At 43.3% G+C, this 25043-nt stretch overlaps 1 protein-coding gene across 3 annotated transcripts in view; it reads right to left on the bottom strand.

Moving 5' to 3' along the window:
* ccny (cyclin Y) overlaps positions 1–25043 on the bottom strand; it is a 155882-nt gene that overhangs the window by 14308 nt on the left and 116531 nt on the right. For 2 of the 3 annotated variants that reach the window (XM_042346932.1, XM_042346934.1), the window contains 6 exons: positions 24439–24513; positions 10605–10639; positions 8764–8864; positions 6369–6404; positions 6200–6257; positions 1270–1389 (listed from right to left, as the gene is read on the bottom strand). In XM_042346932.1, the coding sequence (XP_042202866.1) occupies positions 1270–1389; positions 6200–6257; positions 6369–6404; positions 8764–8864; positions 10605–10639; positions 24439–24513 (425 nt within the window). Of the gene's footprint in view, positions 1–1269; positions 1390–6199; positions 6258–6368; positions 6405–7181; positions 7468–8763; positions 8865–10604; positions 10640–24438; positions 24514–25043 lie in introns of those variants that run through there. The other variant, XM_042346933.1, reaches the window with a different exon arrangement.

Raw genomic sequence — 25043 nt, 5'->3', positions numbered from 1 at the left:
CGAAGGTGGAGGAAGGCGGTCCTGCTCAGGGACCAGATGTGGGGGAGGAAGGACAGTTGGGGGTTGAACCGGATGTCTAGATTGTGCACTGGTTCAGTGAGCCTGAGGGGAAGCCCAGGGAGGTTGAGGAGCTCGGATCCGCAGGAGTGAAGATGTTGATGGGAGCCAAGGAGTATGGCTTCCGTCTTGTCCACATTCAGCTGCAGGAAGTTTGCACTCAGCCAGGCCCTGATGTCTGCCAGACAAGCTGATAGAACATCAGCGACACACCAATCTACTTTGTCTCCTCCAGCATCGACTCCAGATCTGGAGTCGATGCTGGAGGAGACAAAGTAGATTGGTGTGTCATCCGCATACATAAATATATATATATATATCTATACACACATATTTATGTTTCGATGCTTTCCTTCACATGCATAATGCCACATGTAAGATATCTTTCATGAACTGATAGTTTTAAGATACATGGCTTGAAATCTTTGCTGTCCAATTCAAGTTATTTGTTGGAACCATAGGGGAAATCGGTTTTACCATTTACAGTTGCCTATGTGAGGGGACAGGAGAGAGAAAATGTATGAAAGTTGTGGATTGAAGTGACCAATTTATTAGNTTTTTTGAAGGAATTATTATCCCAGGAAAAGTGATCCGCTAATTGACCAACAACTGGGTTCCAACTTACTGCTAGATAAACAGTGAGGTAAGGAAACTTGCCTAACATTTCACCTTGCTGGGAATCAAACCCAGGTCTCTCGCTTGCGAGGCAAGTGCTCTAACCACTGAGCTACAGGACTCCACTTGTGCAGTATTAACATCGACACAGACTAGTTTTGTTCTATGTAATTTTAATGAACACCTCTAACCTCTTATCTCAATCTTTTTGTGATCACCTCTCTTCCACACTAGTCACAGCACGTATTTTTTCTTTTCCTCTCTCATTCACAAATTTTCATCTTGGGGCGTCTTCACTGGATTCCTTAAGAATTCCAGCTGGTAAACGGAAAGGCATCATGCACAATCCACAGCAACTCCTAGATTACAGAATCTATTTCCTAGCAGGTTAGAGCAAGGTTCCTGTAGTTGCCTGTGGCAGTAGTTTCTATCCTTCCTTAGATACGTTCTTTAATTCAGATAGCTCTTTAATTCAGATAGTGACTGTCTGCTGATATCAAGGTTTCCTTGTGACTACATCAGCCACCAGTTGGTTTTAACTGAGAATAAAGCTCAGGGGATTTAGGGTGACTGAATGCCACTGACTGCCCCACTCACCAGTGTGACGATGGCACATTCCGCAGTGAGCTGAGCCGCACTGAATAACGTTCGAACAAAGCGGTAAATCTGTTTCTGTTCTGGGTCATGACGATCATAGTCTGATGGCACTTCTGATTTCTGCAATGGAAAAGAAAGGGATCGTCTCTTTCATTTCATTCTTAATTTCAGTCATAAATACAGTGGAGAACGGTTATCATGGTAGTTTGGACTGCCTAAAATCCCACTGTAGCGAGGTGCAAAGCTGTGTTTTAGTGCACACACGCTTAGTTGGCCCACTTGCTTCGTGCATGCCAGCCATTCCTGTGCTTAAAAGAAAAATGGCCATCTTCAAGCCTTAGGATCACCGGCCATGTCACTTCCTGTTTGCTACAACATGCGTAAAGTAGGAAGTGATGTCGATGACAATCTGATGACTTAGAAGTCAGCTTTATTTTAAGTGTCGGAAGCTAAAATGGCTGACTCCTTGGCCTGAAAAGGTGGTGAAAGCCGAGTCGATAACAACATTTAAGAGAGAAGTAGGTAATTATTTGGGGAGGACAAGTTTGCAGGGCTATGGGTAGAGCGCGGGGGAGTGGGATTGATTTGGATAGCTCTTTTCAAAGAGCCGGCCCAGACAGGATGGGCCGAATGGCCTCCTGCTGTGCTGTATAATTTTATGATTCTATGATTAGGTCACTGCCAACATGGACTTCCTGGTTAGCACATGGATTTCCTGGTAAGCAGCGACATAATGAACCAGAAGTTGGCTATTTTAGTACAAAAGTCAGCCAGCATTTGGGAAACGAGCAGCTCAGCTACATACATGTGCAGTGGACTCACGCTCAAGCAAGCGTTGCATAATGAGGGTTTCTCTGTAGCACAGTATTCTTTTATGAAGAGAAAGTCTTTCGGAAAGTTTTTCTCTCTCCTACAATTGATTTGCCACCATTTATCCTGAAAATTACACCATTTAGGCAGGGAATTTGAAATGCGAAGCTTTTTATATGAACCAGAATTGCTGACATGAGCCTGACAAGCCTGTGCTACCGATTTATTAGTTTACGGCAGCTCTTTATCTTTCTAATCCCATTTCCCCTTTATTTCCTAACTCAAAGGAAGCTCAGCAAACTACTTCTAAACCTCTGAAATTGGCTGCAAATAACTTCAGTCTTCAGTGACCCAATCCTAGGCTGTGTCATCCCTTCCCCTTCCAGAGATTTGCAGCCTTGCAATTTCCCCAGACACAACAGCCGAGGTTGAGAATCAGAAGTCACAAGATCACAAAATTAGTTTGGAAGAAGAAGGCCCTTAAGTCGATCTGATCTCATCCCTCCAGAATACCCACTGTACAGTTCTCCCATCACAGCATTCAAGCTGCTTTTTAAAGTCTAGTGTCCTGGCCACAAGCATCCTTCATAGAATCATAGAACCATAGAATCGTACAGCACAAAAAGAGGCCATTCGGCCCATCAAGTTTCTGCCGGCTCTTTGAATAGAGCAATTAATGTCAATCCCACTCCCCAGCCCTTTCCCCATAACCCTGCAAACCCGTCCTCCTCAAATACCCGTCCACCACGTTTTTAAAGAGGATTGAAAGATTGTGGCCAGAGCCTCCGCTATTTCCACACTTGCTTCCCTCAGTAACCTAGGATGCATCCCGTCCGGACCAGGTGACTTATCTATGTTGAGCATCAACAGCCTTTTTAGTACCTCCTCTCTGTTGATTTTTATCATATCCAATTTCTGTTCACACACCTGCGATATTGTGGCATTGGTTGCATCGTCTTCTTTTGTGAAGACAGTTGCAAAGTACTTATTTAGTACATCAGCCATGCCCTCTGCCTCAACAAGAAGATTTCCACTTGGGTCCCTAATTGGACCCACCCTACCTTTGACTAACCTTTTACTCTTGATATGCTTATAAAATAGCTTAGGGTTCCCTTTTATGTTTCCTGCTAATCTTTTCTCGTACAATCTCTTTGCCCTTCTTATTTCCCTTTTACTTTCTATATTCTATTTGATTATCCTGTGTGTTTTGGACCTGACATTTGTCATAAGCCTCCTTTTTCTGTTTTATTTTAATCCCAATTTCCTTCGTCATCCAGGGAGGTTTGACTGTCCTACCTTTCCCCTTTGTGGGAATGTATTTGCTCTGTCCCCGAACTCTTCCCTGCCAATCTTTTTTTCCAATCTATCTTGGCCAGGTCCCTTTTTAGCTCACTGAAATTAGCCCACTTCCAGTTGAGGGTCTTTACCTTTGATTGATTGTTGTTCTTTTCCATAACTATTCTAAACCTAATGATATTGTGATCACTGTTATCCAGATGCTCTCCGACTGAAACCTGCTCCATTTGCCCCATTTCATTTCCCGGAAACAAATCCAGCACTGCTTCCTTCCTCGTTGGGCTGGAAATATGGTGATCCAGAAAGGTTTCCTGCACACATTTCAGGAATTCCTCCCCTTCCTTGCCCTTTACACTGTGTGTTTCCCATTCCATGTTAGGATAATTGAAGTCCCCCATTATCACTACTCTATTGGTTTTGCATCTCTCTGAAATCTGCTTGCAGATTTGCTCATCTATCTCCTTCCCACTATTTGGAGGTCTACAGTAAATACCTAACAGAGTAACAGCTCCTTTTCTGCTCCGTAACTCTAACCAAATAAGATTCAGTTTTTGGTCCCTCTAACACATTGTCCTTTTCCAGGACTGTGACCGTATCGCTAATGAGTATTGCCACCACTCCTCCTTTGTTCCCTTCCCTATCTCTCCTGAATAGGTTGTAGCCAGGAATATTCAGCTCCCATTCCTGTCCTTGCTTGAGTCAAGTCTTCATGTGGCAACTTGAGCCGCAGCTCACTAAGCTTATTGGTCACGCTCCGTGCATTTACACACATTCACTCCAAGACCGGCTTAATCTGCTCTACATTTCTCCCTCGTCTCTTTCCACTTTTTGCTGGACTATTCCTTGTTTCATTTCTATTTGTCTCTCCTCATCCATTATGTAACTTGTTTCCCCTCCACGATGCTACATTCTGATCCCCATTCCCCCTCGAAATCAGTTTAAACGCTTCCCCACAGCATTTGTTATCCTTGTTACAATGACATTCGCCCCAGTCCTGCTCAGGTGTAACCCATCCCTCGTGAACAGGTCCCATCTGCCCCAGAAGTGGTCCCAGTGGTTTAGAAATCCTTCTTGCACCATTTCTCAGCCAGGCATTCATGCGTTTGATGCTCCCAGTTTGGTATCCACTTGCATAAGGCATTGGGAGTAATCCCGAGATAACCACCATTGAGGTCCTGCTCTTTTGCTTCTTCTAAAGCTTCTGATATTCTCCCTGTAGGGCCTCAGCCCTTTCATCATCTACATCATGGATCCCGACATGGGCCACAACTTCCGGATTTTTCCCTTCCCCCTGTAGGATATTTTGTACCCATTCCATGAAGACATGCACCCTGGCCCCAGGGAGGCAGCATACCAGGTACGAGTCCCGTCTTTTATGGCAGAAACGCCTGTCTATCCTTTTAAGTGTTGTATTCCTGGCAACCCACCCCGGTCATTAATTAGGTAGCACCATAGAAATTTATAGCACAGAAGAAGGTCATTCGGCCAATTTTATCTCACACCAGCTCATCTTTGTCTCCACAAACGGTTTCTCCTCCAGCCCCCGCACTATTTTGTGAGGTGTTCCTCAGGGATCTGTCCTCTATCCTCTCCTCTTCAACCTGTACATGCTCCCTCTTGGTGACATCATCCGCAGATATGGGGTCAACTTCCACATGTATGCGGATGACACCCAACTCTATCACTCTGCCTCTACTATTGACTCCGGCACCACTGATGTCCTGATAGACTGCCTGTCAACGACATCAAGTCCTGGATAAGAGCCAACTTTCTACAGTTGAGCATCAGTAAGACTGAGGCCCTCCTGATTGGCTCGCGCTAATGCCTCCGCATCTCAGGCAGTGGCAGCATCAGCATCCACAGTCGCACACTCCACCTCACCAATCCAGTCAAGAACCTGGCCATCTTGTTCGACCCTCAATTGTCCTTTCTCCCCCACATCCGTTCCATGACCTGCTCTGCCTTCCCCCACGTCCGCAACATTGCCTGACTCCGCCACTGCCTCACCCCTCAGGCCACTGAAACCCCCATTACACGAAGGCACGACTATGCCAACTCCGTTGTCAGCCTTCCCAACTCTTCTCTCCACAAGCAGATCATCCAGAACACTGCAGCTCGTCTCCTCTCCCTCCCAGGCTCTGTGACACCATCGCAACCACTCATCCATCTTCACTGGCTCCCCATCCCTCAGAGGATTGAGTTCAAAATCTTCGTCCTCATCTTCAAGGCCTTCCATGATCTTGCTCCCTCCTAACTCTCCGACCTGCTAACCCCTTATCAACCTGTCTGCTCCCCCTGCTCAACAGGCTCCGGCCTGCTCCATGTCCCCCACCTGGCCTGCCCCACCTTCAGCGGTTGGATCTTCAGCCTCTCTGCCCCCAACCTCTGAAACTCCATCCCAGATTCCTTTCACCTCGCTCCCTCCCTTGCTCCTTCAGGGCATGCCTTAAGACACTTCTCTTTGGCCCTGCCTTCGGCCACACTCCTACCTTCTTGATATTTTATGGGTGAAACGTGGCAGCCAATTTTGCACAGCAATGTCCCACAAAGAGTGACCAAATTCTTTTTTTTTTTAAATTGAGGGGGTTATTACTCCCAAAAGAGTAAGTGTGATGTTCTTACATCAAACAGCAGAATTGTTTGAATTTTAATAAAAGTCAATATTTTAAGTACAAATACATTCCAAAGTATTTAGACAAATTATCTTACAGAACCTGTGTTTCACAATCCACTGCCAATCTGCTAATTATAGTACTATCGCAGTACAACAGATTGGTTTAAAAATAGGTCAAACAATTATCGAATGTAGGTGTGTAACATTTACCGATAGTGGATGAAGCTTCTCATCAAAAATATCTAACAACATTCTTCCGTCTGAATCCCTGAAAAGAGAGAAAACGCAGTCACAGCCAGCACCTTGGTTATGGAGGCACCATAATTAGAGGCTCTGTAATACATCAGTTCAAAGTAAGAACAGTAAAATGCTTCCATACCTGTTTCTGATGTGGTAATATATTGCAAGAGCTACACTGTAAAGAGAAACAACTGTTAGTGTCAATCAGAAAGAAACAGTACATCAGTTGGGTTTCTTTCTCGAATTGTATCCCCCCTTGTTTTTTTTACTACTTTTTCCTTCTAACAGGGGACATTTCCACGGGCTCCCTCTGATACCTCACACAAGTGCCCTTTTTAATCACGTGGGTGACTTGACACTGGATTTCATCAGGATTGCTGCCAGTGGTCAGAAGGGGGAACCCTAGATGAAATTTTTCTTCAATAGCTCCAAGGCACTGGAGAGAGAGAATATGTGAAAGAAAGCATGAGAGGGAGAGTGTTAGCAAACAACAAGAGACACAGAGAGAGACAACGAGCAACAGCGAGAGACAGCAAGTGTGAAACCATAGAGAGAGATAAAGTGACAGAGAAATTTGTGACAGACTGCGACTAATCCACAGCAATTTCACATGGAATTCTTAATAAAGAATCAGAAATGTATCACACCAACTTGTGAGGATTTATAAAGGAATTCAGTTAGAAATCACCAAGTCAGAGATCCCAGAGGTAAAAATAATAGAGAAACGGAGAGGGAGAAACACAACATACAAATATACACACAATGACAGACAGAGTAATACAATCCTTGTGAAAGGTGCTATATAATTGTAATTTCTATTGTAATACAAGGACAGAGCTACATACTGTGTAAGGCAACAGATACCAACGGAAAGAGAAAAACAGAAATAGAGATAAAATTTGTGGCATTTGATGTTAAAAAAGGAAAGATTAAATTTAACCTAAAGCCTTACCCCATGATTCATCATAGTCTCCAATATCCTATACCAAAACAGGAAAATAATACAAAGGAAAAGCCAACATTCAAAGAAACTCTTCTGCTGTATAAACTTGCTTTGACTTGTCATACTGCAGTGCAGTCAGCAGATGGCAGCTTGTGTTAACACAGGCTTTGAATCATGGAAACGGCCCATTGAGCCTTAACTGCTGCTAGCTCATTCAGTGGATCCTAATTCCATGCTCTTTCCGTGTACTCTTTAATATTCTTCTTCTCGAAATGTTTATCCAATTCTCTTTGAAAGGTTGAGGTCTCAGCCACTGTAGCCACTGGTGACAAAGCATTGCACATTCTAATAGGTTTCCATGTGAAAAGTGTCTTCTATCATCCTCTCAGTGACAACCTCATTTTATTCTCGCCTTGTGTTTTTTCTCCTTTTATTCTGTTCTCCAATGAAGTTGTACCAACATATCAAGTGGGGATGCTTCACAAAGAAGCTCCAAGTTAAGGATACAAGCCCGAGTATACAATATAATTTTAATTTATATAGCGCCTTTTACGTCAGGAGGACATCCCTAAACAATTAATAGTGCTGGCTCGGCAGCGGAGCTGGAGGTGGGAACCAAGAGTGGAGAGGGGAAAGATGATCGAAAGTGCGGTCAAAGAGGTAGGTCTTAAGATGGATTTTGAATGAGGTGAGGGAGAAAAAATGGGGAAAAACACGGTTGTAACAAAAATGCTTTTCCTATATCATCCCCAGAGACAAATTCCTCTCTATAGCATACCTGGATTCATGACTTAGGAAGGAACTACAGTGGCTGCACTGTGTTTAAAAGGCACTTTGACTTTTTTAATAATCCTTCCATTTTTAAATAGCCTTTTCACATCTTAGAGACATCTCAAAGCGCTTCACAGAATATACTGTAAAGTGAATTTTCTGGCCCAAACATTGTTTTTTGTTGTTAACTGGGTGTCTGACACATACAGAAACCGATCACCATGTCCAAATGAGTGTCCAAATGAAACAGAAAATATCCTTGTGTCTAGGATAGAATGTGCACTCTCTCCCGGATCCTCTTTAGCTTATTCTGGAGAGTGTTAGGTGCTGGTTGGGGTACTGCTGCAGTCTAACCAGTCAAGCATCACAATACACAGACAGCACTGGATCAGGTCTGCTGGCTCCAGATCAGCATCGAGTGAAGAGAATTCAGATGCGGCTCAGAGATGGTAAGTGCTGTCATGCATCTCTTATCTTTTGTGTTGGGGGATGGGAGGGGGAGTGCGATGGCATAGCTTAAAATGCCAAGAGACCTTCAGATTCAAAATACTCTGCAAACACATTCAACATAAACCTCCTACACAAATAAAATAAAATTATACAGAATTAATAGACTGTAAAATACCAAACCAGATGATTTGGCCCATCTAATACTCCATGCCAGTGTGTGTATACTCTACATAACCCTCTACACATCCTATTTCCCCACCCCCTTTCTATTCCCTTCTGCCTCATAGATACATTCCCTTCTCCCACCATTTAGTGGTACACTTCATTCCTGTACCCACCGCTTAACGGTATGAGTCAGGTCAGTACCCACCATTTAATGGTATACTTCAGGTTGGGTTGACTAACTGTGCTGTCATCTAGGAATATCGTGGAGCACGAGCTGTATTTCCTCCTCATCTGTCCGGGAGTGTGCTGGAAAAGACGTAAATAGTAACTGAGCAGATTGTATCACTTCAAACATCACTTACATCATGGCATCATTAGCCACTCCCCACTCACCCATCCCAATTTCAACAAATCAACCATCTACTCACCAGTACTGTCTCCATTATTCCTACCTTATATAGACTATAGGGAAATAGCAGGTAAATGGGAGGAAGCATTGTCTTAAAAGAGCCACAGGCACATTCGCCTTCTTCTCTGCCGTAGACTTGCATGGTTCCACCTGCTGCTGTCTCTCACCCCAGGCTGCCAAGATCCTGATCCACCCACTCATCACATCCAAGCTCAACTACACAAACTCCCTGCTTGTGGGCCTCCCTAACTTCTCCCTCCACAGGCTGCAGATCATCCAGAACTCTGCAGCCCATTTCCTCTCCTGCACCAGGCTCTGTGAACCTATCACCCCCATCCTCGCCCAGCTCCACTGGCTTCCCATCACTCAGAGGATACAGTTCAAGATCCTGATCCTCACCTTCAAAGCCCTCCACAGCCTTGCTCCTCTCTACCTCTGTGACCTCCTAACCCTCTACCAACCTTTCCGCTCTCTCTGCTCTGCAGGCTTCAGCCTGTTTCACGTCCCTCGCCTTGCCTGCCCCACCAATGACGGCCGGGCCTTCAGCCTCTCTGCACTAACCTCTGGAATTCCATCCCACAGTCCCACCACCTCACCCCCTCCCTTGTCTCCTTCAACACCCATCTGAAGACACTTCTTCATCCATGCCTTCGGTCACGCTCCTAGCCGTACTCTCGCCGGCCTCCACTCCTCCTGATCCTAATCAGCAGCTTGGATGCGGATCCCTGATTATCCAGGACTGTCATCCTGATGTGAAAGGCGCTATACAAATGTAATCTGTTGTTGCTGTTTTATGCTGCAAGCAGTCGCTGCCCCCTCCCTCCCTGCTCCTAGTTTTAATCGCCTCTCCACCGCCCACTCCAAGCCTCAAAATAGCATTGCCATCTCAACCCCTGTTCCAAATGCTTATCGTCCCATCGCCCCCTTGTTCTATGCTCTCAATAACAAATTGTATTTAAATAGAGCCCTTCGCACAGGGTAACATCTCAGAGCACTTGGCAATGGTGCTGAGCAAGGGAGGGAGGGGAGATGATGCTAGGCACGGTCAAAAAGGAAGGTTTTCAGGTGTGATCTCAAAACGGGGAAGGAGGAGGGAAGGCAGAAGGATTAAGGCAGAGAGTTCCAGAGTTTCAGGATGTAGTGGCTGAGCACACAGCCGCCTATGGTGGAGTAGAAGGGACGAAAGGAATAAAATAAAGTAAAAAGCAACAAGGGAACAGGAAACTCCTGCCACCAGTCATTTCTGACCTGTCATTCCTCACAATCCTCAGCTCAAACACAATCAACTTCAACAACAAGTTGCATTTATATAGATCCCTCCGTACGGGATAGCATTTCAGAGTGTTTTGTTATTACACTTTCAAAGGCGCTTGGTGTGAACACAGAACAGGATTTCAGCCCCAAATGCACTCATTTTTTCAACCTCAAAAGGTGAAGGCTCAAGTGAACCCCATTTGAACCCTGTGACCTCTGGTTCCAATGGAACCGTTCAAGCAGCTGAGCTACTCGGAATGTTATAAACAAATTGAACTACAAGATTGAAAGAAAACAATAAAAATTGGTTACTCTGCCCCCACTCTCTGCAACTACATCCCAGAGAAGCACAAAAAGAATGCAGGAATAAACTGCCTACTCACATGGTTTATGTAGAGACTTTTCCGCTTTTCTCTCACTGTAAATAAAGCACAGAATGAAGAAAAATTAAATAAATATATTGCGCAGCAAACAGGTTTCAAACTGCGGAGTACCATAGCGTAGTGGTTACAGCACTCGCCTCGCAAGCGAGAGATCTGGGTTCAATTCCTGGGCAGGACAAAATTTCCTTAGTCCACATGCCTCTGTTTACCTCGCAGTAAGTAACAACCTGGTCACTAGTCGATTGGCAGATCGCTTTTCGGGGCTAATCCCTTCAAAACAAAATTGGTCATTCAATCCACGACTGATTGTGGGACACTGTGCTGTGATGAATTGCTGCCACATTTTACCCAAAGACATATACAGCCAATTCACTTTACAGTATATTCTGTGAAGTTTTGAGACGTCTCAACGTGTGATAAGGCGCTATATCCCTATTATTATTATGTTGTGAATGAGCTAAGCAATATTTCAGATAAACAGTCCAGTCAGCCTGCCAGACATATTAAACTTACCATGACATTTACAACATGTATGATTATTGTCAGTTACCTTTTTTTTTATCACTTAAACATATTTCCTGCACTGATTCAAATTCATTCAGTCAGAGCATCTCAAAACACTTTGCAGGTAATTGCTATCAAGTGTAGTGACTGCTGTTATGTAGGCAAATGAGGCAGTCAATATATGATCGGCAATGTTCCACAAAGAGCCATGAAATGAATGACCAATTTTATCTGGGGGTTGGTGGCCAGGACACTGGAAGAAACTCCCTTCTTTTTTAAGTAGTGGCCATGAGATCTTTAACATCCAACCGGAACAGGCAGACGTTACCTCAGTTTTTGTTCTCATCCAAAGGACAGCTCTTCCGATGATATAGAGCACTCTGAGTACTGTCCAAGAGTATCAGTCTAGACCGAGGATACGCCATTATTTTGGCTTCACGAGTTTTGGTAAGCTTCGCGGGACATGCACTTAATTTAGATGCAAATGCTTAATAATAGCTCAAAGTCAAGGCTTTGATCGCAAACAGTAATCTGCTGCAAAGTTGGAAAGTGGGCGTGATGGATAAAAAGGCACAAATTATAACCCTGCAATGAGAAGCTTGGCAGACTGTGTTATCTGATCTTAGAAACGTGCAGCTCAACTGCATGGAACCAGTTACGACTGATTCCATGAAGGAAGTAAGCCCGAATCAACAGATGTATGCGCAGACTGGTTCCATGAAGGAAGTAAGCCCGAATCAACAGATATATGCGCAGACTAACCGCAGCCTTGGAGTATGAGACAATGGATAATTGCCCAATACACATCCTATGTCTCGACCACATTGTCACCTATGACCAAATCTAACGATTGGAGGAGAAGGATCCTCCCCATACTTGTATAAATGCCATTGTTGAATCCTACAACGGGGTCGTCAGCTTGGTGAAGCTACGACCCTAACTCTGTACCAGACTGAACTGACTGGTCCTGAGTTAGTTGAATAAATGTACTCTTAGTGATTGAACTGTGTGACTGTGTTTATTGCTTGAATGAACTAACATCCAATTGCAGAAGTATACAAAGAAGGTAGAAACGGAAAATTATCCAACATTGGGGGCTCATCCGGGATCTCAATAACTTACGCCTTCGGGTGAGTATAGTCAGGTCCGGAGGAATCGGACACCAGGGATCGAAGAGGATCTAGAGGCTGGTACGTAGAGGTCGAGACTGACTCACCTAGGAAAGGGTAAGTGACGAGATCATTTTAAATTCTGCAAGAATGGGGTGTGTAGGCAGTAAAGGGGACTGTCGCAGCAGTTGTTGTAAGAAAGAAACCCGAGAATTAGTGAGTCGAAATGCGAAGGTTATGAATAAGGTAGTAGAAGGAAGTGGTGATTGGGAAACAATGTGGAAACGTAAATTTGGATTTGATGGGCGATTAAAACCTGAGAGTACACAAGAATTATTGAATAAAATAAAAGAGAAAAGTGGAGATGATAAGAAAAAACAATTGAAATATCATTATGGGGAAGCACAAGTATGGCATATGAAAGCCACGGAATATCGACGGCTGGGTGAATTGACAGAAACCAAAACAAAACTATTGGCTTACACAGGGAAGGAGGATTTAGAGACTCCAGCCTCTCAACGCCCGGAAAATGGGCATGGTGCTCCACCAGCGTATGGGTCAGAACAGCCCACGGCACCTTTAAACCGAGCATATAATCCGAGGACGCCAAACAATGCTGACCCATATGTCAGATGGCTCCATGATAATTATCAAAACAAATCCGCACTCCCGAGCTCCCCTTCAAACCCACCTATGCAGGTAAATGTAGGAACAGCAGGGAATTTCCCAATGATACAAGTGGCAGACGGACAGGGGAACACCCAGTACGTGTATAGGGCATGGGGAATGGAGGATGTTAAGAGGGCAATGATCGCCTGTCCCCATCCCAATCAAGGGGGAACCGAATTTCGAGATTTTATGTATCAAACCATGGCAAGTTACAGGCTAAATAGTTTAGAAACCGAGCAGTGCATAAGAGAGGTGTTGCGTCAGGAATGGTGTCAGGTCGGGGGAGATTGGACAGCATTAGACAATGAGGGAGCACCAAGAATGTATGACCGTCCACCGGTAGCAGCAAACCGCTCCCAGCATGATTATTGGGGACCCTTCGACCAATTAATGGGGAGAATAGTTACATTTTATAGAGCCAGATGTAACTATTCGGCGATAACGGATTGTATTCAGGGAAAAGACGAAACGTGTATGCAATACTATACGCGATTGCGCAAGGTGTTTAATTCCAATAGTGGAATCGAACCACCACATCCACATGATGATACTGGAGTTTGGGCACAACAAATTAAGAATGCATTTCTGGCGGGAATGGTGCCCCATATTTCAAAATTGGTAAAACAACATCTAATAACATGGAGTACAGGGGCACTCCAGCCAGTATTAGATCATGCCATCCATTTTGAACGAATAACAAGGGAAGAGAAGAGGAATAATAGGCATAATGAGGGATTTATATCACAAGAAGTTAATAAACAACCATGGCAGAATAGAAAGAGGAAGCAAAAGAACAATAATGGGGGAGAATGTTATGTTTGTGGGAAAATGGGACACTGGGCAAGGGATTGTCCAAACCGGTGGAAGTCCCAAAAGCCCGAAGAAGAAGGAGAGGAGGAGAGAGAGGAGACTGAACGTATATTGGCGTTAATACAGTCTCCTGGGAGTGCTTGGTTGACATTAAGAGTGAATGGAATTGACATACCGTTTTTATGCGATTCAGGAGCATGTAGAACGGTTATTACGATGAGAGACGCAACTTTTCCTTATAAAAAGAGTCAGGAAAAAATTGATATTCGGTCAGCGTCCGGAGACTTAGAAACACAATGCGTCACGGAACCTCTTGAATTCTGTTACAAGAATAAAGAGACTGTAGAAGCACAAGTGGTTATATCAATGACATGCCCGGTTAATTTACTAGGGAGAGATGTGTTAACTAAACTCAAGTTAGGAGTGATACCTATGGGTGACGACCGATGGGAAGCAGTTAAGGTTACGTACAAAAAAAAAATTGAAGATACCCTAATTATCCAAGAAAGGGGGGAACCACAATACTATTATGCCCTACAGTTAAAGGAAGGGCCAGGACAATTCCAACAGGAACTGCTTAGATTGGCACACCAGCGGGTCATGGAACAAAGTGACTTCCACCTGCCTGAGGATCTGCACTGTACCATGTGGTACCGTGAAAAAGGGGGAAGTTCGTTGCCATATGAGAGACATTTCAAATTGGGAAGTTCCACACGATTAACGATTCAATGTATATATTGGAATGCAACTGATATGGGAGGGAAAGTTTTACTCCAACCGTTAGATGATCAGCTATACCAGGGAGAAGGGAACCCCCATGTATCAATTGCAAAGAGATGCAAAAAGTCATGGCAACAAGTGGGTAACCTGGTAGATTGTGGGATAAAAGCACAGGATTGGGAAGAGACTCAGGATGCAGGGATATGGTATTCCCCGAGGACAGGTCTCTACTCACAATGTTTGAATTGGGTGTATCAATGTGAAAGAGTTAGGAAGATGCACTCAGGGAAGATGGTTCCCTGACTGTTAGGAGTGGAAATAGAACAGGAGGCGGAGTTGAATGCTCTGCCTGATGCTCTATGGTCCAAAGGATCAGCTGACGTAGGACTAATAAAAGGGATTGAACCTATTAAAATCATACCAAAAGGAACACACCGCCCATACCAACGGCAGTATCCTATGAAACCAGAGGCCATTGAAGGAATTGAACCCATAATTAAGGAACTTAAGGAGAAGGGCATCATAGTGGATTGCCCTGACTCTCCATGTAACACCCCCCTGTTCCCAGTAAAAAAGGTAGCGCCATCACAAGGGTGGCGATTGGTTCAGGATTTACAGGCTGTAAATAAGGCAGTGATTCCCCGGACCCCAGTTGTACCCGACCCCAATACCTTGCTGAACAATTTGCGACCTGATACAGCTTGGTTTACAGTAATTGATTTAGCAAATGCGTTTTTTTCTATTCCGGTTGACAAGGCCTCCCAATTTTGGTTTGCCTTCACATTTTTGGGAAGGAAATATACGTACACCAGATGTCCACAGGGATTTGTTGAATCCCCGGCCATATTCTCACAATGTATGGAAAGTAATCTGGCAAAATTTGAGCCCCCGGGTGGCAGTCAAGTTTTGTTGTATGTAGATGACATACTTATATGTTCCCCATCCAACGAAATTTGCCGCCAAGATTCTCTGGCCTGCTTAAAATTTTTGGGAGAATGGGGACATAAAGTGAGCCGAAAAAAGTTGCAATATTGTTTACCCGAGGTCAAATATCTGGGCCATGCAATTTCTAGGGAAGGAAAATCCTTATTAAAAGACAGAAAGCTTGCAATAATGCAAGCTCCGCGACCCGAAACTAAACAACAGATGATGTCATTTTTAGGAATGACTAACTTCTGCCGTGCATGGATCTCTTCATATGCGGAGCTAACTCAGCCCTTGTTAGGGCTGATTTATGATGCCCCTATGAAGGCACAGGATGCAATTGAATGGAATCCAGAGGCTATAAAGGCATTTGAAATTATAAAAACCATTTTATCTGGGGCAGAGACCCTGGCGCATCCTGACCCTGCAAGGCCATATACTCAAACTGTTTGCGTTAAAAATGGGTTTATGGCATCTGTCCTATTACAACCATTTGGAACACGGATGAGGCCCGTGGCTTACTACTCACACCGACTGGATCCGGTGGCTCGAGGCCTTCCTTGCTGCTTACAAGCAGTGGAAGCAGCAGCCCTGGCTGTTCGCGCATCATTGCCCCTGGTCCTATACCAACCATTGAAGTTGTTGGTGCCGCATGCAGTCTCGGTATTATTGCTCCAAACTAAACACGCTTTCCTATCGCCAGCACGCCGGCTGTCCTGTATGGCCACATTGCTAACCTGCCCAAATGTAACCATTGAACGATGTACAGTATTGAATCCGGCAACCTTATGCCGGTACCCTCCGAGGGTAGCCCGCACGACTGTTTGGAAGAAACCTCACAGTCAGTGGCGGCGCGAGTGGATTTGGCGGATACAAGGTTTGAGAATGCAGATGTGACATACTTTGTGGACGGTTCATGCAAAAAGGATACGGGGGGCCGTTCCCAAAGCAGTTACGCTGTATGCACTCAGGACACAGTAATAGAAGCAGCCAGACTCCCAGCAGGATATTCGGCACAAATGGCTGAACTTGTGGCGCTTACCCGAGCTTGCGTACTGGGGAAGGGAAAAGTTGTTAATATCTATACAGACTCACAATATGCCCATTCCACTTGCCACATATTTGCTGGACAGTGGCGAAATCGGGGTATGGTTACCTCCACAGGGAAACCAATTTGCCATGCTGATTTAATATTGAACCTAATTGATGCATTACAACTCCCAAAACAATTAGCGATACTTAAGTGTGTTGCCCACACTTCTGCGAAGGACCTGGTGTCAAAGGGAAATGCCTTTGCAGATAAAACTGCCCAGGCAGTGCCCCTCGCAGAAGTATTAGTGTCACAAACACCACCCTCGATTGACATGGCATTGATTAAAGCAATGCAATCAGAGGCAGGCACCCTTGAGAAGCGAGGATGGAAAAACATGGGATGCAAACTAAACACATTCGGCATATGGGTTGGAAACACTGGACTGCCAGTTTTACCACGATCATTGTTTCCCATTGCAGCAGGATTGAGCCATGGCAAATGCCATGTCTCAAAAGGAGGGATGAGGACAATGATAGACCAACAATATACGACATTCGGACTAACCACTTATTTACAAAAATTTTGTCAACAATGTATAACATGTTTACGCAATAACCCACAAGGACAACTAAAATGTAAACAAGGCAAGATTCCATTGGCAAAAGAACCCTTCTCTCATTGGATGATGGATTTCATCCATCTGAACGTATGCGAAGGAAAGAAATATTGCCTAGTAATGGTATGTCCTTTCTCGGGTTGGGTAGAAGCTTTCCCCACCACCCATGTGGATGCAGTAACAGTGGCAAAGATATTATGCAGAGAAATAATACCAAGATGGGGTATCCCGCGAATATTATACAGTGATAATGGGCCGGAATTTAAGAATGAGGTCCTAAGAAATGTGGGGATCCACTTGGGGATAACCTTAAAGAACCACTGTGCCTACCATCCAGAGTCTGCAGGAATGGTAGAAAGACATAACGGGACACTTAAAAATAAGCTGAAGAAAGCCATGGAAACCACAGGGAAGGGTTGGGTGGCATGTCTACCGTTAGCACTGACAAGTATGAGAATTACACCTGGGAGCAAAAAACTCTCCCCGTATGAAATTGTTATGGGTAGAGCATATTATATGCCTCAGCTGGGAGAACGTACAGAATTGGAGGAGGCCGGACTTGCAGGATACATGAAAAAAATGTTTCAGAATAAAATGACTATGAGAAATGTATTACCTCCCCAGGAACTGAATGAGAACACCGAGCCATGCCCACTGCAGCCAGGAGATTGGACACTGATTAAAGACATCAAAAGGAAGCATTGGCATCAACCAAAGTGGACAGGACCATATCAGGTGCTACTAACCACACCAACAGCAGTACGGATTGCAGAACGAAACACCTGGGTCCACGTTAGCCACTGCAAGAAGACATCACCACTGTAAGGAGCAACTAGCAAGATGGCATGGCTACGGATTCTCAGTTTTGGACTATGGTTTGGACTGGTAACACGTCTGGGGAGGAATACATATCTCTTAGCTGCACATAAGGCAGTAAAGGCGTCAAATGTGACAGGGTGTTGGGTGTGCACCCAAATACCCCATAGTTCACAGACTGGTTTTCTCCTCTATGCGATTCCGCTGACAAAAGCAGAAACTGTGTTAGGACTCCAAGCAGGAGTCACTTTCAACATAAGTGGGCTCTGGGGAAATGAGACACTATCATGTGAAAAACAGAACAGTATGTGCGAAGGTTTGACCATGATAAGATATCGCCAGGGTTTAAGGTGAGCAATATACCAGGCCAGATTTGCTTTATTAAGGAGGGGAAGGGAACAGAGGTGGGAAATAGCACATGCAGTTACAGGATATCTCTAGGATGGGTTGGTGTCCCAGACATGTCAGAAAAAGCTTACAGGAACCAAGTGGAATATCTAATTGGTGGGCGTCCTTATTTGAAGGATGGAGAGCCTGGGTTCTTAAAGCAGGGGTTGTGTTACTGGTATTATTACTGGGGATTTGTGTCCTTATTCACCTTATTAAAGTGTGCGTCACTAAGTGTGTGGGGGTAACACCATCACTTACGATGGAGGTGGTGTCAGACGATAATCTGTCAGACGATGATGATATGAAGGATTATTATTCTGACCCATGAAAGCAAGGTACAATTGATCCCATCTATGACGATGCATCTTTAAATTGTCACAAGGCAACAAGAGGCATCCGAGAAAATAAATTGGGGACTGTACCGGCACATGGCAATGTTAATAAAGATTATAAAAGGAGGGAATGATGGATAAAAAGGCACAAATTATAACCTTTAGTAAACCCTGCAATGAGAAGCTTGGCAGACTGTGTTATCTGATCTTAGAAACGTGCAGCTCAACTGCATGGAACCAGTTACGACTGATTCCATGAAGGAAGTAAGCCCGAATCAACAGATGTATGCGCAGACTGGTTCCATGAAGGAAGTAAGCCCGAATCAACAGATATATGCGCAGACTAACCGCAGCCTTGGAGTATGAGACAATGGATAGTTGCCCAATACACATCCTATGTCTCGACCACATTGTCACCTATGACCAAATCTAACGATTGGAGGAGAAGGATCCTCCCCATACTTGTAGAAATGCCATTGTTGAATCCTACAACGGGGTCGTCAGCTTGGTGAAGCTACGACCCTAACTCTGTACCAGACTGAACTGACTGGTCCTGAGTTAGTTGAATAAATGTACTCTTAGTGATTGAACTGTGTGACTGTGTTTATTGCTTGAATGAACTAACATCCAATTGCAGAAGTATACAAAGAAGGTAGAAACGGAAAATTATCCAACAGGGCGAACTGCCTGTTTCCTATCTGATGCGACAAAAGAAATAATTTTGTCATAAATGACTTGACACTGCAATACAAATCGTGCACAAAGGCCCCCTTCCGTTGCAGATTTGAATTCAGTTCATTCATGTGGCCCATTATATCAATGGGCAAATGCAAAATCAGAGAGCCAATTCGCATCATTCAGCTGTGGGAAATCTGAATCTTTTTGTTTCATGCCCAAAAATCAATCAATCTCTGTTCCCAGTTCCCACACTCTTTTTAAGACCTTTCCTAAACTAAGCCATCTTACATTTGTGTGATACAGAACATCCATGTGCTCGGATTCCAAATCTTCAAGCAGAGTTACAAATTGCCTGTGGTTTAATCCTTTTGCTCGAATGTAGTTGACCACTTCATAACTGTGTCCACGACATTGCTTAGTTTTAGAACACTCTACAGAGGACCTCTTGGCGGATAATGCAGTGTAGAAAAACAATATTCTGTTCTCGATTTGTTTCTTTGACTTGATCTGGAATTCTTTTCAGTAACCCAACATTTTTGCCCCTCAGATTTGGGCTTCCATCAGTGGTCACATTCACTATTTTTTTCCACTCCACTCCTAATTTTAAGATACACTTATTTACTGCCTCCAAAAAGTCTTCTCCAATATCTTTCATTGTCTACATTGATGCCAATTCTTCTGTGAGCTCAAAATGTTTGGTGATACCTCAAATAAAAAATAATTTTTATATAATAAAAATAAACTATATATAATATATATTTATATATTATATACAAAGCTGCCACGCTTTCTTTGCAAATTAAGCACACAGCTTTTCCAGCCACACTGGTAAAAAAAAATTTAGAAGTCCATTCTTTATTGAATATTCGGCCTTCAGCGTCCACTTTCCGTATAATAATAATAATCCCATATATTAACGTCCTCTTCAGTGAGAAGTATTTCCGCGGTTGCTGTATGCGCGTTTGAAAATTTGCCAATCTGTACATTGCAGCCTGATTCAACACTTCCAAGGGAGCGTGTGCACAATCTTAGAATCATAGAATCGTACAGCACAAAAAGAGGCCATTTGGCCCATCGAGTCTGTGCCAACTCTTTGAAAAGAGCAATGGAATGTCAATCCCACTCCCCAGCGCTTTCCCCATAACCCTGCAAACCCGTCCTCCTCAAATACCCGTCCACCGCGTTTTTAAAAGTTGTTATCAAATCGGCCTTCACCACCCTTTCAGGCAATGCATTCCAGATTCGCTGCTTGAAAAAATTTCTTCTCACCTCCCCTCTGCTTCTTTTAGAGACTATTTTAAATCTGTGACCTCACCCTTTCCCTTTCTAACCTATCAAATCCCCTCATGATTTTGAAAACCTCTATTAAATCTCCTCGTAACCTTCTCTGCTCCAATGAGAATAATCTTAGCCTCTCTAGCCTTTCAAGGTCCCTCATTCCTGGTACCATCCCTGTAAATCTCCTCTGCACCCTTTCCAATGCCTTAACATCCTTCCTATAGTGTGGTGCCCAGAACTGGGCGCAGTATTCTAACTGAGGCCTAACCAGTGTTTTATATAGGTTAATCATAACTTCCTGACTCTTGCACTCTATGCCCTCATTTATAAAGCCTAGTATCCCATATGCCCTTTTTACAGCTTTATCTACCTGTCCTGCCACCTTCAAGGATTAATTTACCTGAGCCCCCAGGTCTCTCTGTTCTGTTACCCCCCTTAAGATTGTATAACCTATCCTATATTGCCTCCCCTCATTCTTTCTCCCAAAATGCATTATCTTGCATTTCTCCACATTGAAATTCATCTGCCATGTGTCTGCCCATTTTACCATTCTATCTATGTCTTCCTTCCGTTGGCTACTATCCTTCTCACTGTTTTCTATCCTATCTAACTTTGTGTCAACCACAAACTTGAAAATGGTATTTGCTATACCCAAGTCCAGATCATTTATATATATTAAGAAGAGTAGTGGTCCCAATACCGATCCCTGGGGGACTCCACTGTACACTTACCTCCAGACAGAAAACCAGCCGTTCTATTTTTCTTACATCTTTTATGTGGCATTTTGTCAAATGCCTTTTGAAAGTCCATATAAACTACATCTACTGCACTACCTTTATCCACCCTCTCCGTTACCTCATCAAAAAATTCTGTTAGATTTGTTAGACAAGATTTGCCTTTGACAAATCCATGTTGGCTGTCCCTAATTAACCTATATTCTTTTAAGTGAAGATTTATTCTGTCCTGGATTATAGTCTCCAGGAGTTTCCCCACTACTGATGTTAGGCTGACTGGCCTGTAGATCCCAGGTTTGTCCTTCTGCCCCTTTTTGTACAGGGGAGTCACATTTGGGCCACTCTCCAGTCCTCTGGCACCACCCCTGTGTCCAACAAATTTGAAAAATTGTAGCCAAAGCCTCCGCTATTTGTACCCTTGCCTCCCATAGCAACCTCGGCTACATCCCGTCCGGACCGGGCAACTTGTCTACCTTGAGCCCAGTCAACCTTTTCAGTACTTCCTCTCCATTTATACTTATCCTATCCATTTCCTCTACCCTCTCCTCCAATACTGGGGCATTAACTAAGCAGTGTGATTGGTTGATGTTCTCGGTCTGATTCAAAAGCGAAATTTGTGGGACTTTATGGAACTGAACGAACTATAATTTTTTCTATTGCTAGACACAATGACGGGCCAGATAGAATCATATTATTATTATTATATTATTATTATTTGGCGGGCCATATAAGGCCCGCAGGCCGTATTTTGCCCACCCCTGGTCTAGACTGTCTGTTCAACATCCCGAGGAGAGGTTTGAATCAACGACATTCTGACTCAAGAGGTGAGAGTGTTACTAACTGAGTCAGGCTGACACAAAACTTAACCTCAATGGGGAAAATAATGTACAGAAAGGTATCACTCCTGATTCCAGGGATGGGCTAGTGTTTAATTTGGAAATGTTTGGGGTAACTATCCCCACAAACCCACTGACTGAAAACATCAATCACAGTTTAAGGGGAAAAAAATTGGGGAAGAACCAAAGTCAATAAAAGGAAAATAAATTTGCAGCATTAGATGAAATGATTCCATCTAACAATAATACTTGTGTTTCATATATAGCGTCCTATCAGATCGTTAAAACGTAAAAATGTGCTTCACATTATTTACTGTGGAGTGGAGTGCATTTTGAGGCAAACGTACATAACCTTGACAGTCTCAAACAAGCTCAATTCCCTGTGTGCTAATCGGCTTTCGATTGCAGTGGCCTTCACCCTAAGTGGGCTGGAAGGGCACCAGTAAAGCTGTTGTGGTAGTGGTTAATACAAGCAAAGCTCATTACACTCAATGTTGATCTTTAAGCTTTAATTGAGCTCTTTTGAGGCTTGTAGCAGCAATTTGGCACAACACAGATAAACACGGCATTTATATCCAAGCATGCTATAACCAGAGGCAAGGACTATTGCCTAAAGTGAGATGTGGAAAATCTCATGAGAAATCAGTGTTCGAGGGGTGAATCCATGGCTCAGAAGGTTTATCCGTTGAAAAGCTGGACCATGACCCGGAAGGTCCCAGGTGTGATCCCTGATGGATGCTGTTAGTGGGTATCAGTCGGTGGAGAGTAAGCTCAGCGACTGGCCTCTGGGTTCTTAGATAGGGAAGATAGAAAATATTAGCAGAGCTCTCTAGTCTTCATCACCAACCAGAAACTCTGGTCAGAGGTCGGGTGAGCATAGATTTGGGGCTCAGCTGTCATGGCCACCCACGACAAGAGAGAGTCAAAGTTCACTTGGGCAATATATTGAAAGATATCTGCTGCCTCTGTCCTTCAGATGAGATGCTAAACCAAGGTCCCCCCCCATCTGTTCAATTAAATGTTAAAGATCCCATGGGACTATTTGGAAAAAGAGCAGGGAGGTTCTTCCAGTGTCCTGGCCAACAATCCCCCAGATAGAAAGTAATTGTTTACTTTATGGCTGTATGTGGGATATATCTTTGACCAAATTGGCTGTCACATTCAACTACCTGATAATATTAAAGGCAAAATATCAAACGTAAGAATTATTATTATTATTATCATCTATAGATCCAGAATTTTGGACCATCAGAAGATAGCTAGGAGAAAATTGGTATGGAAAAAAAAAGAAATATTAGCTTAATTTTTCAGGTAGAAATTTTGTGTCAAATTGTTTTCATTCCAAGGAAGGAATTTACGTTGTACTCGATCACTTACTATACATCATTGCCGTCGCAATAATTGCTCAATTTGGTTTTAAACGGCCGACTTAGTGACCGGGAAAAAGTCACTCCTTGAAATAAAACACAATAAAATTGTCAAAAATATATTAAGAGAATGTTACAGCAGAAACAGGTGCTTCAGCCCATCAATTCTGCATTTTGTGTCTCTGCTTGAGTCACCTAATCTAATCCCACCTTCCTTCTCTCTTTCACACCCTTTCTTATTATCTAATATCCTTCTAAATTAATGTATGCAGCTTGCTGCATCAACAATTGCTCTGGAGATTTGTGTTACAAAACAATTTACATTTATATTTATATATAATCCTTTCACGTCAGGAGGATGTCTTAAGACTGTGCACTCTGGGGGTGATCACTGCATATGACATCAACAAGTGGAAGACAATTGGGGCTGAATGACCTGTTTCAATGGTGTGGATTCTATGTTATAACATTTGATAACAAACGGAACGTTTAAAAAGAACCACTGGGTAGAAATTCTACCTCAGTCTAGATTTACTCTATTTCTGTTGCATTTTAGAGCATCCAGAATTTAGCAAATTCTGAACTACAGCCTTAATTGTGAAGGCAGCAAGTTATTTTAAAGACCACTAAAAACTGCTTTCAAATATTTAATTCAATAATTGGCTACCATGTTTCGCCGACACAATACACAGTCAATAATTCACTTTACAGTATATTCTGTGAAGCGATTTGAGACATTTCAAAGACATAAGACACTATATCAAACACAATTATTGTTATTATTAACAATTTGTCCAATTCTGGATGCTCTGAAATGTTACAAACATTGAATAGATCTAAATCCGGGTGTACCCCCTCCCCCCACACACATACCCCAAGAATTCAAACCCTGATCACTTTAAGCAGAATATAATTGATAGCAAGTGAAAGTTAGCACAAATGCAGACAAACCACTTTGTATTAAAACAGTAGGTATCACATATGGAGTAAAAGCTCCAGCGTGGGTTAGAGCACTCACCGTCTGTCTGTGACTTGCTCAAGAACATGGTGCTTGCTCGAGGGTGATCCGAAGGGTTAAACTCCATATTCAGATCTGAGGAGAAGAAAAATATGAAACAAATTAAATGTCCTCTTGTTCTATTGTCTTGATTCATCCTAAAATATTGTTCTGGGTGATTTTTCAATCCCATTTAAAATCTTATACACCTGTACAAGGTCCTTTTGAGACATCTTGGGCAAGTTTCCTTACTCTACACGCCTGATAATAATCCATCAAGAAAAAAACCCAATAACAATTTGGTCACTCAATTCACAACTGCTTGTGGGACACTGCTGTGTGCAATTGGCTGCTGCATTTCACCCTCAAATATACAGTCAATTCACTTTATAGTATATTCTGTGAAGCGCTTTGAGATGTCTAAAAGACGTGAAAAGCGCTATATCAAATGCAAGGATTATTATTATTATTATTATTATACCTTGTGGAGTCCTGTTATACCTTTTGAGACATCTTGTGGCGTCCTATATATAGGATTATTATTATACCTATCTCACTTCTTTTTAAAACAATTTTTGAACCCTTGTCAAAGATTGTTTTGCCTTTTCTTTCAATTCTTTTATAAT

Source organism: Callorhinchus milii, unplaced genomic scaffold (genome assembly GCF_018977255.1).
Source record: "Callorhinchus milii isolate IMCB2004 unplaced genomic scaffold, IMCB_Cmil_1.0 Scaffold2, whole genome shotgun sequence".
NCBI lineage: Eukaryota > Metazoa > Chordata > Chondrichthyes > Chimaeriformes > Callorhinchidae > Callorhinchus > Callorhinchus milii.
The sequence above is the reverse complement of the archived record's forward strand: the minus strand, read 5'-3'. Positions and strand labels throughout refer to the sequence as shown.